We start from the raw sequence: 18,746 nt of genomic DNA on the forward strand, positions 1-18,746 counted from the left end.
CAAACTAGAGAGTGTAAAATGTTTATTTAACCTTTATTAGAAACTCTATGCATGCAAATCTTCATAATCTGATATAACCACATAATTGTACTAAATACATTTTCAAATAATCTGTTCTTCATCACTGTGAGTGTCGCAGTCACAATCTGGAATGACAGGTAGGTTTGCTATGTCCTCAAAAACATCTGAGTAGGTATTAAAGCCGACCCCTAAATTAAGGAGGCCCCTCCTCTGCTGGATAGATCCAGGGGATGTTGTATTTGAAGGGGTCTCGATGTCTCTAAAAGGTGATGGGATGGCCAGTACGAGCTGTCCTCTGGACCAGTCTACAACACAGGAAGCAAGTGAGGAGAGGTGAGGTGCACTGGATCAAAGATCAGGTCAAATTCAGAGACTGAACTGTAGCCTTTCTTTATGAGCTGCTGAGTTGATATTGATAGGTAAAGCCTGTTGGCTAACAATATTACACAATTAATTAACAAAGACAAAAAAGCTAATCTAAACATTAATGGGACTGATATATTTTTCCATAAGTATCGATCCCCCTTCTTACAGTGCTCATCTTTTTCACATTATAACACGTGAAAGTCACCCTACCTTCAGTCTCAGGGCCACGCCTGTTGTCCTGTGCACTGATCAAGTGGAGTTCATTCTCGCACTCATACTCAGAGCATGTGAAAGAGCTGTGACTCTCTGATGAGTTCTCCGCCATCCTGGCAGAGCTGAAGGCTCTGGGTAAATTAGTGGGCAGTCCAGTGCATGCCTGGGAAGGACAGGAGGCCTGATCTAGCAGGCTGCTCAGCCTCTTAACCTCATCTTCCGAGAGAAAACGAGGGTCCTCGGCTAGCTCAGGAAGTTTTTTCTTGTAGAGGAGATGGAGTCGATGGTCCCTGCACCGACGGTCCACATTACAACCAACACTTCTCTTAAGATGAGATTTATAATGTCTTACATCAGAGGATTCAAGGCCAGTAGTGTTCACCTTTTGTGAAGCTTTTCCTTTCCCCCATGATGGTAAATTATTAGAGTTATTGCAATGACCATCTATGTCTTTTTGCAGGAGCTCTATGTTAGAGCAGCAGGTTGTGTATGTACTATCAATCTCATAGTACTCCAGCTCGCTTCTTCTAAACCCTGTTCGATGGCTATGATTATAATTCTCAACTCTCCGCAACAGTTCCCCTGCCACTATCAGATCTGGCTGCTTGCTGCTCTCACTGCTAATGTCCTGATGACTACGGTCACCATGGTCCAGACTGAAAACCACATTGTCCGTGCCAAGCTGTTTGGTGGGTGGTGTACGGCAGGCGTGGCTTCCGTGTTTCCCTTGTCTCTTCAGGACAAAGCAAAGAATCAAGATTAGCACGATGAAGGTTACAGGAAGTACAAGAGCAACGATCCACAGGGGCGAACTTTTTGAAGTTTGAACACAAGCATCTCGGTGCTCAGTGGCAGGCGAGCATTCTCCACACGATGCAGCAGAGACGTTATTGACACAAATGCACCAGCTGTCTTCAGAAGGTGTCAAAATACAGTCACCGCCACCTATACAAGATGGAGCAAGGCAGGTTTCCTTAACGCAAGGGGTTAGGACACAGTGGTCTGCAGTCTGACATTCATTTTTGAAAAGAGAAGCACTGGGCTTCGCGTCCACCATCTCACTGTGTCCACTGAATGGTAAGACATGTCCATTAAGTTTGATGTGCTCCACACACCCTACAAATCCTGAAAAACAAAGATGCATGCAGAAGGCATGGTTATAAACAGGCTTGCAATTACAAACCTAACCCCACCAACTGGCCAACTGGATATTCTCAGAATCCACAAAGTAAGGCAGATTTCTCAGACAATTAACCTAAAAAAAATTAAGAATGCAACATATTTCTGAGTGGCATGACAGAGATTGCAATTTAAAAAGACATTTTGAATGATGCATAAACATATCAAGTTATAATTTATGATGTTTAATGAATGGCAAATGGCAACAGCAGAAAGTGCTAACCTGAACTGAAGTCGCTTGGGTCCCCAGATGGCGCTGATCCCAATGTGATCATCTCTATTGTGAAGACAGCCTGGCTGATGATGCCGTGAGTGATGTTCACAACGGGGAGCTCATCCAGAAGCACACTGGCACCTTGTCTGTGTCTGCGCAGAAGGAGGATATGCCACCGACCGTCTGACACGCTTTTATCCACAGCAAGTTCCCACTGCTGCCCAGATGTGACATTCATGAACACATAGCGAGGTTGCCCATCAGATATCTGAGAAGGGAAAACCCCAAACAGCATTCAAAGTCAAATCATGTTCAGAGCTTTACATGTTACAGTCCTACCGAAATAAAAAAAAAAAAGTTTATTTGCCCTAGAAGTATTACTATAGCCAAGGCAATTTGCTTACCTTAAGTTTTAGTTGTAGTGTCCTGCCCCAACAAAAAATGAAAACACAGGTTTTTTTTATTGTCCTGAATTTGACTTCAAAACTGACAAACCCTTGAATGACTCCATTTTTTCCATCCAGAAAGAACTGAAGCAGCTGGTTTCTGATATAGCTTTCCTTGACAAAAAACTCAACATAGGCCCCTTCACTAAGAAATAATGCATGATCCTCAGCGATATCTATTAGATACAGACACATATCTGTTAATTCACATACAAGGATTGCATGTTACAGTAGATTATATGTTCACATCATATTAAATTAACACACAAAACATGTTAAGGGGTTTATTTTTTTTATACAAAGAAATGATTGGAACATCTTTTTATACTATATTAAAATAAACAGAGGAGAAAAAACAGTTGGCATTACAACTAGCACATTTGGTTCCTGTGAAATTCTTGGCACATTGGCAATAGTGATAGGACCAGAGATCTTGGCAAATCCCTCCATTCAGACATTTATTGGTTCTACAAGGAGCAGCATCTGCCCGTGGACATCTATAAAATGCAGAAAAGGGGTATCACATAAAAATAATAAGACTAAGGCCAATTTCTTTAACTTATATATCTAATATACTTGCTTCATTTTTGGTGGTGTCTGATTTTGATTTACATTATGTCTGACAGATGTACATCTGAAGTGTACATTAAGTGCTTCCATAATTCACATTTTCGGGACATCTCTGTGCCTTGGTGCCTCAGTGGGCCAGTGGGCGGTAACAGGCACCAGGGTCAGGAGGTGACCAGATTCTTTGAGCTGAGGCTTTCGGAATCTAATCAAATGCACTCCCTATCCATCCCTCTCGATCTATCCCTCTTTTTTCTCCTCCTCCTCTCTCCCCTACTTCGTAAGCTTCATCACACTCCCATGTTGTTACACTGACTGTATTAGACAAGCAGCCTCATCTTTCATCTCTTAATGGAAAAAAATGATCTGAAGATTCTCCAAATTAATATTTAGAATCTGAGAATCAACAGTCTCCTTACTCTGCATTGCCAAATTTCTTACAGTCTTCAGCTGGCTTCTAAATTTTCTAAAAGGCACTGCAGTCTGTCACTTTACTTTATTTTACTGTCTGAAATTTTTAACAGGGCTTTAACATACACTTTTAATTCAGGTCATTCATTATAATCAAATCCTACCTGTCAAGTATATTGCTAGATGCCAGGGCTTTTGAAGCATCAAGCTGGACATCGTTTACTTTCATATTTCTCACACATCCAACAAAGTCATGAGTCATGACTTGAGATGGCCTCAGTAAAACTACATCCATAGACTTCACGCCTCCCAGTGTAAGGTTATTAGTCCTAACATCCAGAGTCCTACATGCAAAAATGTCAAAGTTTCATAGGTTTAGTCAGTTGTATTAGGTTGAACAGTGAGACAGAAAATTGTTAGGAAAATGAATGAATTAAGACTATATAAGCATCATAAACAACTAATACCAAGTAAATTTTAAATGATATTTGATCTTGGGTGTAATATGTGATCCCACCTCTGGCTTCCTATGCCTTCATTGTGTGCCAAACAAAAGTTTTTGGTCTCATCAGCTGAGCAGCTGTCTACCTCTAGAGCAGCAATCTGCAAAACATGCAAACACTTAAGAGGAGCAAAATTATCTATGGCATAGACCAGAAGTCTCTGACTTTGTTACGGTTTGGGAACAAGTAATGCTTGGTCAGACGCAAGCCCTTATAAAGATAAGGTTGGAGACGTCTAGTTAAATGGTGCAGACTTTAATGACAGAAATAAATGCAATAAATATTTGGCATGAGGATGAATGACCTACATTTCCAGTTCTCCTAATGGTAATATTATGAAAGCTCCCATCAGCCACTGGTTTTCCTGTCTCAAGCCTTGTTACCCCTGACCCAAGGTCATAGGAGAGGCGAAGTCTTCCATCCACAATCTCAAGTGCAAGGAACTCTGAAGTTGATGGGTCTCCCGGGTTGTATAAAAGCAAAGAATTCTGCATCACAGTTGCAAACTCCAGAGAGATTAAGTTGTATCTTGCATCTAAAGGGGGAAACTCCATATAGGACAACTCCTCAAAGCCATAGCTATGCTCTTCACAGTTAACTCCTGTAACACCTGAGGAAGAACAGGGTGTTCAGTGCATGGTCAGTGTAACTGCTTGGCTGCAACAGTGCCAGATATGAAAATTAATCGTCTATGAATTGTCTGTGAATTGTCTATGTAAAACTACATTGGTACATCTTACCAAATGGACAATGACAAGTGTATCCAGTTAAGAAGTTTGAGCAGTTGCCTACATGACAAGGAGATGACGCACAATGATCTATGATGAAGTCACAAAATCTTCCTAAAAAATTCAAAGAGACAATTAAATAACCTGTGACGCCTTTATGCTTTAAAAAACAACAACTTTTGACTAAAAAAAGCCAGACACAGACTGACTTACCTTCATAACCAGGTCTGCAGTCACAGAAGAATCCTCCTTGAATGTTCCAGCATGTCCCACCATTGGAACACACTACTGTCTGACACTCGTTATCAACAGTGGAGCAACGAAGCCCTGAGAAACCCTCCGTACAATGGCAGAAAAATCCTCCAGGGCTGTTATAGCAGGTTCCCCCATTTTCACAAGGGTTCTCTGTACATTCATCTATGTCAGACTCACACTTAGTTCCAGTGAATCCGATCAGGCAGGTACAGTTATACACTTCAGCATAATGCGGGGAGACGAATATAAGACGCGAGCTCTCCAACACAGTGACATCCTGATTGATGTGGATGTTTTTGCTGCAAGTAGCACCATTTTTGCAGGGTTTGAGTGAGCAAGGGTCACTGGTGATGTGAGAGATGCTAACATTGCTCTGTGCTTCAAGTAATTTCTTATGCATGCTCGAGATGACACTCGCCATTTCTCCAGTCAGGTATAGTCCATTGTAACTTTTCACTGCTGCTAGAAGAAGCATTTCATCTCCTTGTAACCTCATTCCAAATACGTGAGTTTTAGATGCTTGTAGATTAAAGAGGATATCAAGTGCTTTGACAAACTTCAGATACTTCAATGACAAAAAGTCCTCAGGAGTTGACACAGGCACATAGAACAAGACACAGTTGTCCAATGACAAATTAGTGAAGCCTTTGTAATTCACATAGATGCTGTTGTTTACTGGTGGATGGAATTGGTCACTTGTTTCTACAGTGATATTGTATGTTGCCTCGCCTTGAAATGGATAGGACCACAGGTCACACATACCAAAGGAAAAACTAAACATTCTCACAGATCCGCTTATGAGACTGCAATTGAACACATTCGATTCATCCAGATCGTCTGGTCTCACATTACCAATCAGCCCTCCATTGAAGGAATTGCCATAATACTTGACCAAAATATTGATGTTTCTTTGTACTGGTGGATTGTCATTTTCATCTAAAACTTTAACATGAAACACAGTTGTGGAGGACAAGGGAGGCTCACCAGCATCTTGGATTACCATATGTACATAGAAAAGAGGGTTGCGTTCACGATCAAGTGGTCTTGAAGTGAAGAGAACCCCATCAGATGTGAGGGTAAAACTGTTTCCCGTGGCAGGCCTCATTAGCCAGTAGGTGAATGGGCCTTGGTTTGGAGGGAGATCATCATCTGTGGCTGTCAGTGTGGCCACTAATGTGCCATGAGGCTGGTTTTCCCTAACATAGCCCTCTGTGGATGTAAGCTTAGGGGCATTATCATTTATGTCAATGATGGTAATAGCTATAATGGTACTGCCTGTTACAGGAGGAGAGCCTTCATCAGTGGCAGTGACTGTGAGGTTATAAAGAGACCATAGCTCTCTGTCCAGCTGATGGTTTACTCTAATAGTCCCACTGATAGGATCAATAGTGAATGACTCATTTTCATTTCCACCTTCAATGTCATAGGAGAACCTGCTCCATTTTAATACTACATCCTGGTCCAAAGCACTCACTTTGAATACAGAGGTCCCAACTGAGGTATCTTCGCGTACAGCTGCTGTGTAGAAAACAGATCCAAATTCTGGAGGATCATTTTTATCGATTACATGTATGTGAACAAGAGCTTCATCAGCATTGAAGCCAGTAATGCTTCCTCTGTTTGTGGCAAGAATGTGGAGCACTGCATGATTCTGCCCCTGATTTTTCAAATCCTTGGAAGTATATATTTTCCCACTGCTTTCATCAACTACAAAGCCTGCCTTTTTACCTTGACCAAAAATTAAGTAAAGAATCTGGCCATTACACCCAAGATCATGGTCTATAGCCACAACCTGTCCAATCTCAGTTTGTAGAGGTACAGTCTCAAGCACAGAAAAGTTATAAAGATGTCTCTGAAAAGAAGGTATGTATTCGTTGACATCTGTAACTTGAATGTGAACATGTGCTATGTCATATAAATACTGATTATCTGGATTAGAGGCCTTGACAGTAAATTCAAAACTCTGCTGTTGCTCAAAATCAAATATTTCCAGAGTGGTAATGGTGCCATTTCTGGAATCCAAAGAGAAGGACTCTGTATGTCCAGACAGTAGCTGATATGTTATCTGAGCATGACTTCCAGAGTCCTCATCAGTGGCTCTTATCTGAATTACTGTTGATCCAATCACAGAGTTTTCAAAAATAAAGCCCAGGTATTCAGTGGATGTAAAGACTGGTGGGTTATCATTGACATCTGTAATGTTTATTGTGACTATGATTTTCCCAGTTTTAGAATACCAACCTCCATCCTTAGCAATGATAAGAAATTGATCATTTGCAACCTTCTCGAAGTCAAGGGGATTGACTATCTTGATTAATCCTGACAAAAGCCCTATGGAAAACAATCCATTCCCATTTCCATTTTCAAAAGAGTATGAAACTAATCCATTTACACCATCGTCTTCATCTCTGGCTTGAACTTTCCCAATGACTGAGCCCAGCGGTAGATCTTCAGGGACTGAGAATGTAACATGATTTTCTGAAAAATGTGGGGTAAATAAATTTTCCAGTGTTACTTCAAAATAAATGTCAGTCTGGGATGAAAGAGGAGGTAAGCCTTTGTCTTTTGCTGTAACTATAAGACTTAAGCTACTGTTGAAACTTTGCCTCAAAGTTCTGTTTAACCACACCCTCCCACTGTGGGGTTCTATCCCAAAGTAACGTGATGCATTTCCTCCACTGATGAAGTATTCAACATTGTTAGTCTTTGCTGGAAAATCTTCATCTACTGCTGTTAATGTGAGAAGCTCTGTTCCTACAGGCAAGGTAAAAGGGACTGACAAAAGAGTCCTGAAGGGTAAAAAAGTGGGTGGAAAATGATTGTACCGAACAAACATCACTATGACATTGACTGAGCTGTTGAAAGGGGGAGTGCCACAGTCAACTGCTACAACAGTGATATTAAAGATCTGAGTTTCAGACTCATAGAGAGTGATTGGCTGTTTTGTTGAAATGTCTCCAGTTGATGCATTTACAATGAACTTCTCACTTGATGGGTCTATGAAGTAGAGGATTTGTGCATTTTGTCCAAGATCCCTGTCCATGGCTTGAACTTGTAAGAGGAAAATTTCCTGAACTTTTGTCTCCGGGCTGATCACAGAGTATGTTGTCTGAGAAAAAACTGGTCTGTTGTCATTGATATCTGTAATGTCTATGGTGACATCTGTGCTGATGCTCCAAGATGAATCATTAGCATTTACCCTGATAATATAATGTTCTTGCTGCTCTCTATCCAATGCACCCATCAATATTATATATCCACTATTTTTATCAATATTAAAAGGAATCGACTCATTTTGGTGCAGAATGTTATATGAAATGATCGCATTATTACCAATGTCTTCATCCAAAGCAGTAATCTGAAGGACCGAAAAGCCAACAGGTGCATCCTCTGGAATTTTTGTGAAGAAAATCTGTGAGAAGTGCGGTGCATGGTCATTTGTGTCCAAAACAATTACACTGACCACTGCGGTGGAAGTATGGCCACTGTCATCTGTATCTGTGGCTTTAATAGTAAGCCTGTACTCTGGTATGTCCTCTCTGTCTAAGCTCTTTGTTGTTGTAAGAGTGCCATGAGTTTTGTCAATTCTAAATGTACCATCAATGTTCCCAGACCAAATGATATATTGTACTTGTCCGTATAATGCAGAGTCAGCATCTGTAGCTAACACGTCACAGACCCAGCTTGCAGGAATGTTCTCAGACACCTCGCACCTATACTCCTCTTGAGTGAATACAGGTGGGTTATCATTCACATCACTGACATTCAAATAAATTTCCACATAAGTGGAAAAAGGTGGGAGACCTGAGTCTCTAGCCTCAACTACAATATGGAACTCTGTGTTGGTCTCAAAATCCAAAGATCCTTTCACATTCATGTCACCAGTCCTTGGATGCAGCTCAAATACTTCTCCAGTGTCTTCAGATGCCAGATAGAAAAACACAGGTCTGGTTCTGTATGTCTCTGCTGAAGCTACAGCGACCAGAGTCCCAGGCTGTGTATCCTCATAGAGTGAATACTTATGTACATGCATTGTAACACTGGGGAAGTTTGAAGCATTCTGAAATCGCACTGTCAAGGTGGTGGTGTCTGTTTTGGGGAAGGCTCCCCCATCTTGCACACGAACATTGACTGTGATGTCACTTGTTCTTCTAAGGGCCTCCCTAGTGTACACAGTTCCTGTGTCAAGGCTGATGGTGAAGAGGTGGACATACTGTCCATGCAATGAAAATTTTAATTGTCCATTCTTTCCCTCATCTGGGTCCTTGGCTGACACTGCACTCACTATTGATCCTGAAAGACATGAGCTCATGAAACATAAAGGTTCAGATAATAATCAGTATAATGAAATATAATGTACAAAAACCTAAGTACACAGTAATTAATGTGATTAATAATGTATATAATAATATATGAATTGCTATAGCAATAACCATATGGTAGCACAAACAAAGAATGGCTCTCATTCATGAAACATGAGCAGAATGAATTTGAATGTACATTGTTCATAAACTATTTCTCCATGCTCACATTTATTAAAGTGTTCATTAAAGTGTTCATGAAAGTGTTCGTAAACATAAAATGCTCACATTCATTAAAGTGTGTGTAAACAAAATGTTCATAAACACAAACAAATTTACATCTGCTCCTTCAAATTTACATTTGTTTCTTGGTTTGTAAACTTAAAATGCTCACATTTATAAAAGTCTTTGTGAACTTAAAATATTCACACACACAAACAAATTTTACATATGCTCCATAAGTGAGCATAACATTTGACATTTGACACTGCATTTTTAAATAATGCATCAAATAATTACATGAAATACTCAGTAAGCACTGTTACCCTAATACAGCCTGTTATTTGCAGCTACTTTCAATAGCCTGTACAGGGCAATTATCTGCTATAATATAAAATATTTGGTTTGACATGTGGCTAAGTAATTAGTTAATTAATCTGGATTTTTTTCAGTATAATAATTTAGATCAATAACTGTGGAAATGGTTGATCAGCTGTTGCTGGATGTCGCAGACAGAGCTCTGGAAGAGAACATGTCTAAAGATCATCCAGATTTATTGGCTGGCAGGGATGATTGGCTGCTTAGTCACTTTCAGCTACCAAGATTCATTCTTTCGCATTTATGCAACATTTTAGAGGCAGCTTTGAGAAGGGAGTCCAGTATATCCGATGCTATTCCTGTATCTGTACACTTGCTGTCCAGTAGCTTCTTAGCTACTGGAATGGTCCAGTGGGAGATTGCGGACAGATCAGGAATTTCTCAGCCATCAGTGATTCACATCATACCTGGGTTCTAGATGGCACAATTCATCTAATGTCTCACTGTATCAAATTCCCCTACAGCATGCTGGAGGTTAAACAGGATTTCTTTACAAATTTCCCAAACATCAATGGGGCTATCGACTGTGTATGCCTTCAATTCAAAGCACCTAATGATGCACCTAATAATAATTTAATAATATATTTGCATATATAAATAAAAAGAACTATCATTCAGTCAACATGAAATTGATATGTAATGTGAACTGTTATAAATATTGTGTCCCAGTGGCCAGGTGGAACTCTGACGGCCTCATCCTGTAAAGCTGCTTAGTTGAAATAGCACATATAATTTGCTGCCTTTTTTTAGGACCTGAAACACTGTGTATGCTTTTTAGGACATGAAACACCACTGTGTATGATGATTTGAATGGACTTCATTCAATGAAATGTAAATTTCTGCATCAAAATATATTTTTTCTGCTTTTCATAGACATGTTGGAAGGCTTCTGCTTCAGGAGTCCGGGGACTCATAATAGTGGTTATTTGTAATTCATGGACATGGGTTATGGTAATTGTATGGCAATTGTAATTGATTGTGCACACTTCAAATTTGCAAAGCATCAATATTCACATTCTATGTGTGGTTTTATGATTGATATCCATTCTGTTCATTTCTTTATAAAGCATTTGTTTTTTAAGCCTCAAATCGAAGCATGTTCTTCTGATTAAACCTAGTTTTCAACTATATAAAACCTTTTTTTCCATTTCCATAATAATAACTTTGTATTGAATAAATTTCTATTAAGAATGACTTACAGGTCAGGACTACAACCCATGTATAGGTACAACAATTAAATGATTATAGCAAAAGTTATAAGTGACTCTTACCTTTGGCCAGTTCATTAGGAACATTGGCCACATATGGTCCATTGACAAACCGGGGAGAGTGATCGTTCACGTCCCCGACCCTCACAAGTACAGTGGCTGAGCTTGAGAGTGGATGTTCTGGGTGCCCATCACAGGCAATCACTATCATACTGTAAGATTCTGTTGTCTCTCTGTCCAGGGCACCCATGCTGAACAACTCTCCAGTCATTTCATTGATGGAAAATGGCACATCAGCTGCTTTTACAAAATACCTATATCAAAAGTCAGTTTGAGAAAAAGGGTAAGTGCACCATTCAGTGTCAGCAGACATTACATTAGGGGGATTAAAAATTCATAACAAAAGCCCTTAATATAGAACACTGTAGACTGTACCAAGTCTGTAGTACACTAGTTTACCAGTTTACCTTACTTTTCCATTCACACCAACATCTTTATCCAAGGCAAACATTCTTGCAAAGACAGTTCCAGCTGGCGCATCTTCTGCTATAAATGTGCTGAATTCATCAGCATCAAAAACTGGCCTATTGTCATTGACATCATCAACAACAACAAGCAGAGTTCCAGTTCCTGTCAGTGGTGGTAAACCTAGAAAGGAAATCCTATTATGAACAAGATATACATAAAAAGCCTTAGAAAAGCAATATGTATCCCAGTTTAATTAATAAAGACAGGCTCACTCAACACAATCTACACAACTGTTATTATTAAAATTACATCAGATACAGCTGAGGTGGCAACTATATGAGAAGAAATCATTACAATATGAATAAATGATGTTGTAACACACTCTGTGAACAAAGGACCTCAGCTAAGGACTTATGTTGGATACTGGTGGACAATATTCAGAAATAAACTTGAGAGGGATGCCTTCAGATAAGGTGGAACATCTCACATGGATTGTGTAGCTCTCACATACTCCGTCTGTGGATTATTCTTTGATATTTTGGTGAGCTTGTTCCTTTATACTGTATCTGCTGAGAGCTCTTCAGGAATTCTAAACTGAATTGGAGCTGTGCCTCTATGGATGTCTGTTGCTTTATATTGCATGTAATTCTTGGTACTGAGCACTATTTGGTAAATAGACTGGGTTATATGCTCAAACTTGTCGTTTGTGTGATTAAATCTTGTATTAGTTATTGATGATATTATTTACTATTATTTATAATAATGAATATTATAAAATTATTATTCATGATCTGTGCTACATCAACCAAAAAGGAACCAATTACCTGAGTCAACAGCGATAATAATTAATTTGTGGTGACTTTGTGCCTCTCTGTCAAGATTTTGTAAGATCTGCAGTGTTCCATTTGGATGTAAATAAAACGATCTCTCTGAACTGCTGTTCTCTTTAAAGTATGTTAAATGAGCATTTATTCCCAGATCTTCATCAAATGCAGATACCTGTAAAAAGATTATAGGCATGGTTAAGTGAAGCCATTTCTGTTTTTCTGAATGTGTGTTTTATATCCATGTACATTTTATATTTGAAAGCAGTGGATCTGTAATAAATAATTAACAGACACCTCATGAATTGTCCCTGTGGGGTCTTCCCCATTCTCTAATATGTGCACAGTCAACAGGTCTTGAGAAAACACAGGAACACAGTCGTTTATATCCAGGATTGTGATATTAATAGTGGCTGTGGCAGACCTCTGAACATCCCCCTGGTCCACTGCTGTGACTGTGAGAGAGTAGAAAGACTTCTGTTCTCTATCTACTTGGTCCATTATGGTAACAATACCAAGCACTGAGTCGACCACAAAGCCACTCTCAGAGATCTGATACTGCACTTCTCCATTTGACCCAGTGTCGTCGTCATGTGCTTGAACTTGCAACAGTGTCATGCCACGAGGATGGTCTTCATATATAAACACACTGTAGAAGGTCTGTGAGAACACTGGATCATGGTCATTTACATCTTCAACCATCACAGTGAGGTTCATGCTGCTGGCCAGCTGAGGTAAACCTTTGTCTCTGGCTGTCAGTGTGACTGTGATGATATCTTCACGTTCCCTGTCAAGAAGCTTCTGAAGATATATGACTCCAGTTGTGTGATTAATCTTGAATGCCCCCTCTCCTGAATTCACCAGACTGTATACAATATTTCCATTGGATCCGGAATCTGCATCTTCTGCATGCACTGTTGTAACAACAGACTGAAGAAGGGAATCCTCTGGACAGGTAACAGTGCTGTCTGATATGAAGACTGGTGCATTGTCATTAACATCTTCCACATGGACAGAGACACGCACAGTGGCTGTAAGACGTGTGTCTTCAGGTAGAGAACGGTCTTTTGCCCGAATTAAAAGGCTGTACATTATAATCCTCTCTCTGTCTAACTCTCCTTTCAAACATAAATCACGCTGTTGGTTCACTGAAAACCTGTCCTCGTTGTCTCCTGATATTACTGCTATATCCACGTCTCCGTTTATGCCTGCAAAGAACAAGATAAAAGAAAGAAAAAAGAGAAGTTAATAGGACACAGAATTTTATGCATAACATTAGGAAACTTAAAATCCCAGCCACTGATGCAGCGACCATCTGTGTGCATCCATGTCTAGTCTGACAGTTTTTGGCTTGCAAGCCAGACAGAATGCTGAGAGCTACTATCTTGGGACGGTTTCCCTCTCTCATCTGTCTTTCCTAACCCATTATCAACTGAAACAAGGCTTCTGAATTTCATTTCACACTAACTGCTTTTCTCAATTACTTATTTCCACAGGCTGAGCCGCTGATCAGTCCATCCAAAAAAATGGAGTTAAATCTACAGTGTCTTCGTTCTGTCGCAAAGACAACACAGGGGAGGCAGAGGGTCCTTTCCATTATTAGCAGTAGCAGGCAGTTCGTCCAAGGCAGCTCTCCTATTCAGCTTCACCGGGAGGTTACAAAGGATATGTGACGTAAGACTTAATGAGATTTCTTCTTCTATTCAGGGTGGCCTAAGCCTTTCAGTCCCAACACGTGAACCTCGTGGCTTCTCTAACGATACAGCTAGAATTAGTCAGTTTTAGATTTGTAAAAACAAATCTAAATCTGTTATTCAGGTTTCAGTGTTAACAAAAATATCTAAATCAGGTTTCAGGTCTAAATGTTAGCAATGATATTCAGGTCTGAGTATTACCAATGTTATCTAAATCAGTTATTCAGGTCTCAGTGTTACCAGTGACTAGGGGATTATCTTGTGGTATGCAGTATTTTGTGAGCAGTGGGGATAAACATATTTCCTTAAAGATATTAACTGGAAAAAAACAAAGAAAAAAATCAGAAAACATAAAAATTCATAAAATATAATTATATCATATAATTAAAGACCCCTCTGTACTAACCATCATCCGCATCTGAGACAATCAGGGTGAGGAAACATACTCCTACGGGGGCATCTTCTGGCAGGAAGACAGAGTAGACGTCCAAGTTGAAAACAGGTGGGTTGTCGTTGACATCCACCACATTAAAATACACCCTAACCCAGAGAGGATGTCTGTCCCCATGCTGAGCAGCTGCTGTGAGAACATAGAATCGCTCTGCCTCGAAATCAAGCGTGCGGGACAAAAGGAACTCTCCAGAATGTGGATTGAGGAGGAAAAGGCCATCTCCATCATCTTCCAGCACGGAGAACACTAGGCTTCTGTGCTGTTCTCCATGTGTTACTTCAAGAAGGCCAACAATTGTTCCTGCATCCGAGGACAGATTAAGAGCACAGAGGATGAATGCGTTCATAATCGCGGAAAGGTAATATTCATCAGCTTTCAAATTGCAACTAAAATCATGGTAAAAAAATAATAACCAGTTCTTTGGCTAATAGTCTCATTAATTTAAATTATTAAGCAGATTTTATCATTTTTATATATGCCATTTTTTAGCCATATGTTCCGTTTGATACAATGTTTTATATATTTTATACTTAATTCATATTTTATAAATTATGTTACATGTATTTTGTAATATAAAATGCACTGTTTTATATCACTTAACAAGGGATATATATATATATATATATATATATATATATATATATATATATATATATATTCAAGCCATAAAAGCAAGAATGACAAATGTAATTTATTACATATACTGTAATATAACTGCATACATCAAATATTTCAAAAAATAAAGTAATGATAACAACAACAGTCCCACAGTAATTTTAGACTTTTGTTTTCTGAAAGGAACATATCTCAATTGTTTGTACATTAATTAAATTAGAAAGCATATAATACTGAGTAAGAGATAGCACATCATCTCACAGGGAAACAATCATTTGAGTTCATGCTAATATCACATACAACTAAGGGCTGTAACACAGCATTAGTCGTGCTTGATAAGTAACCACGGATACCAATATGTTGCTTGGTACAATGTTGAAGAAGCACAACCTCATCAAATAACAGTTCAGAATAGGTAGGAAGCTGTACTGAAGGTGATATTCAATAACATTTTGTCAGAAATTATTTACCAAAAAATGAAATGGCCTACCTGGCTGTGTATCTTCTTTTACTTCAAAAGAATAAACAGACTTGGAGAAAGAGAACGGAGCAATGCCCCTGCTCAGTGGTCCATCTCTGCCAGCTTTGCTCTTAGACAGCTGCCCTGAGTTGTTCAACCAGTTTCTTTCACTGATGGGAGACCCTAAACCATCTAAGAGATCTGTGGTTTTCACCCCATGTGTATCCAAGATGCAGAGAACCTAAGAAGCCAAGAACCAAAACAAATAGCAGGAGCTAAGATACTAAAACCATTTATTGTAAATGTTAAATCTGACCTTACCACCGTGAGAAAACCAAGGGAATGCCAGGCAATGTGGCAAAGAACACATTGTAATATTGTGGCCACTAATTCCCCCGCGACGTGAAGAAAACAGGTTCTTTGTGAGGGAGCTTTTCTAAAAGAAGCAACACTATACTGCATTAGTTAGTTTTCCTCTTTGGGAGCCCCTTGTTCCTTCCTCCCTTTCAGAGTACCTCACCAACCTGAATATGTTCTTTGAATCACCAAGTTACCTGGAAGGTACGAGGAGATCCAAGGAGCATAAACAGCCAGGTACTTTAGGAACTCAGTAAACATGGTCAGGTATTTGTTTAAAGTCAATTCTGAATTGTTTGGATTGAATTATATATTTAATATATTGCAACTGCAATTTGCTGCTCCGTTTCCACATACAGTACTGCTAGAGGACACTTTCGATATTATAATAGTAAAATTAAAAATTGTGATATTTTATAACGTCGGTTCAATATTTTTAAAATATGTCCCAGACCAGAACGAATGACCCTATATACTATAATTTTGACAACCTATTATACAAAACTAGAAAACTGAACATGTGAGCTAATGGCAACATGCTATTAAACCTGATTTTGAATTTCACTTGATAATAATACTCACCGGCAAGTGCACAAGAAACGCAAAATTCATTAATCCAAAAAAGCCCATGTTCGCATGTATCCATTTACCTCTTTACGCAGGTATGTAAAGTTTTCCGAAGTGAAATATGAAAGCATGTATTTGTGTTCCTGGAGTTTATCATCTTTCCGACCTAGAAATTCAGTCGCACGAATGATGTGATGTGAGGAGCTGACCGGCAGAACCAACAATATGTAGGAACGCAGCCTTTCCAAAGTAGGCATCGCCTAACCTTCAGCGGACTTGGAGGTCGCCACCCCCTCGGCCTCATCCGTCCCGCCAGCCTGGTGGGCAGGGTGTTATCTAACAAATCTGTTGCGCGCAAGTGATATGACATCAACGAGAATTAATGTTTGAACTAATGTACGCCTTGCAAATTAATTAGCGTTTCAACTAACAAACTTTAAATCAAATGACCTTAACACTACACCTTAATAAGAAAAAAAAGCGTTTATTATATAATCTAAAAAAAATTATTCTTTTAGCTTACACGTTTTATAACTCCCATGTATTTCCCAGAACCTAAACTTTACACAGCATTGCGTACTTTCTTTTGCCTAATTGTTGTCTCAGCTACAGACAGACTCCTGTGTCTGTCCGAAATTAATGTGAAGTGACAATGATCTCTTTAAATATTTCCCCTTTTCTCCCTCCTTTAACGCGCTCCAGTTCAACGCTCGCCAGCATGGCACTCACCCAGAAGGTGAATGAGGAGGCCGGGTGTGAAAGGAGAGCTCAGCAGATGGGCTTTGGCCAGTTCTCCAAAAGAGAAGCACAATGGTAGAGAATATTAATCTGTCCCGCATCAACACGGAGGGCCTTTAATAGATGAGTCTGTGGCTGTCTGCTTTCGAGCGGTTTTTCAGCATTTTACTGCCGAGGTCGTCCTCCGAATTTGACATCTCAATAGAAGCCAGGGTCGCTGTGAGGGTTGCTTCAGTGAAAGGTTTATTCTATTAACCTGATATAACTGAAGCAATGAAACATAGGCGAGACAGAGATAATATATTCTTAGCATACTTGTAACTGACAAAATGACAACCAGTTTATGATCTTTACTATTAAATGTGGTTGAAAGCAAAACAAAACTACATTCCCTTTTACTGACCTAGGAGTAACACAGATAATAATGTAAAAATCTCACAGATCTGTATGCACATACACATTTAACAGGTCAAAATGTAAAGTGGCAAACAGAAGTCTGATCAGTTCACATCAACAATCAGTGCTATGTAACCATTAAACCAACACAAGATACTGCATTATTCTTTCCCATTTCCTGTGTTTGAATATTTAAACAAATTATATTAAATAGACTGATAAGTCTAGTTATCATCGAAATTCTTGCAATCCTTACATTGTTGTAATACACCGGTTGTGATTACATCATTGCTGCATTTTGTGCGTCTCACGTTATCACGAAGCGCAGCCACGAGATGTCGCTGTGCATATGAAAACCCAATACCCCAAATCTAGGTTTTACTACACCATTTTCTAACTCTTGATTGAGAATGCAGTTGTTCTTGTAGCCTACCTACTTAGAAAATTATTCATAAATAAAAACAATGTGTACATAACTCACTTTAATGGAGTGAAATATCACTTTTAATTTTCTCAAAGCACTCCCATAGACTGAATATGATCTCATTTGTGGACAACAGATCCAGTATTGCGATGCACTGGCAAATGCAACAATACCACTTTAACACCAATCCTGCAACAATTACCCACCTTCAGCAGTAATCTAACAATGCACAAGGGCAGCACAAACACGTTAATCTTAGACAGGCTCCATTAAATGTCATTTGTGTTATAGTGACATATTTGTATACAGTGGGTAGATTCTGAGATCCTTCTGCAGTGTCACTTGGCCAGGCTGTAAGTGCTGTGTAGATGACAGGCAGCATTAAGCCTTTATGAGGACCCAGCAGGCAAAGACAGACAGACCAGCTTGTGACTGTAAAAAAATAAAAATAAAAAATAAAAAAAGAGCTAGATGGGAATCTCACCTCTAAATTCAATTGTGTGCATGCAAACTTAAAATAAACTCAATGATCTCTAATACTAATGTGGGAAACATTTAACTGTTACTGCAGGATCCATCTCAAAGAACTACATAAATGCAGTAAAACTGTCAAAACTATGCATAAAAAAAAATTTATTTAGCACCTCTCAAACCTAAGGCCACTTGTTATGCATTACAAAAAAGAAAATAATAACAAAATATGTAAATTATATATATATATATATATATATATATATATATAT

At 39.1% G+C, this 18,746-nt stretch overlaps 1 protein-coding gene across 4 annotated transcripts; it reads right to left on the minus strand.

Moving 5' to 3' along the window:
* Positions 1–5: 5 nt before the first annotated feature.
* Positions 6–16,926, minus strand: LOC113589269 (protocadherin Fat 4). Of its 4 annotated transcripts, none has more exons than XM_081700003.1 (17): positions 16,461–16,926; positions 15,552–15,762; positions 14,402–14,746; positions 12,599–13,509; positions 12,302–12,476; positions 11,477–11,657; positions 11,073–11,323; positions 4,862–9,196; positions 4,661–4,708; positions 4,229–4,530; positions 3,935–4,020; positions 3,582–3,761; positions 2,809–2,936; positions 2,398–2,615; positions 2,003–2,261; positions 598–1,725; positions 6–326 (listed from the first exon to the last, which is right to left on the minus strand). In XM_081700003.1, exons 1-17 carry the CDS (start codon positions 16,506–16,508, stop codon positions 103–105), a joined length of 9,030 nt encoding a protein of 3,009 aa, XP_081556129.1. In that variant the 5' UTR covers positions 16,509–16,926; the 3' UTR covers positions 6–102. The 4 variants fall into 4 exon arrangements, with proteins under 4 accessions (XP_081556129.1, XP_081556128.1, XP_035389991.1 ...); XM_081700002.1 differs by having other exon boundaries at positions 2,818–2,936; positions 4,661–4,762; positions 16,461–16,925; XM_035534098.2 differs by having other exon boundaries at positions 4,661–4,762; positions 16,461–16,924.
* Positions 16,927–18,746: the final 1,820 nt, after the last annotated feature.

Source organism: Electrophorus electricus, chromosome 17, assembly GCF_041902795.1.
Source record: "Electrophorus electricus isolate QZ-2024a chromosome 17, ASM4190279v1, whole genome shotgun sequence".
Classification (NCBI taxonomy): Eukaryota; Metazoa; Chordata; class Actinopteri; order Gymnotiformes; family Gymnotidae; genus Electrophorus; species Electrophorus electricus.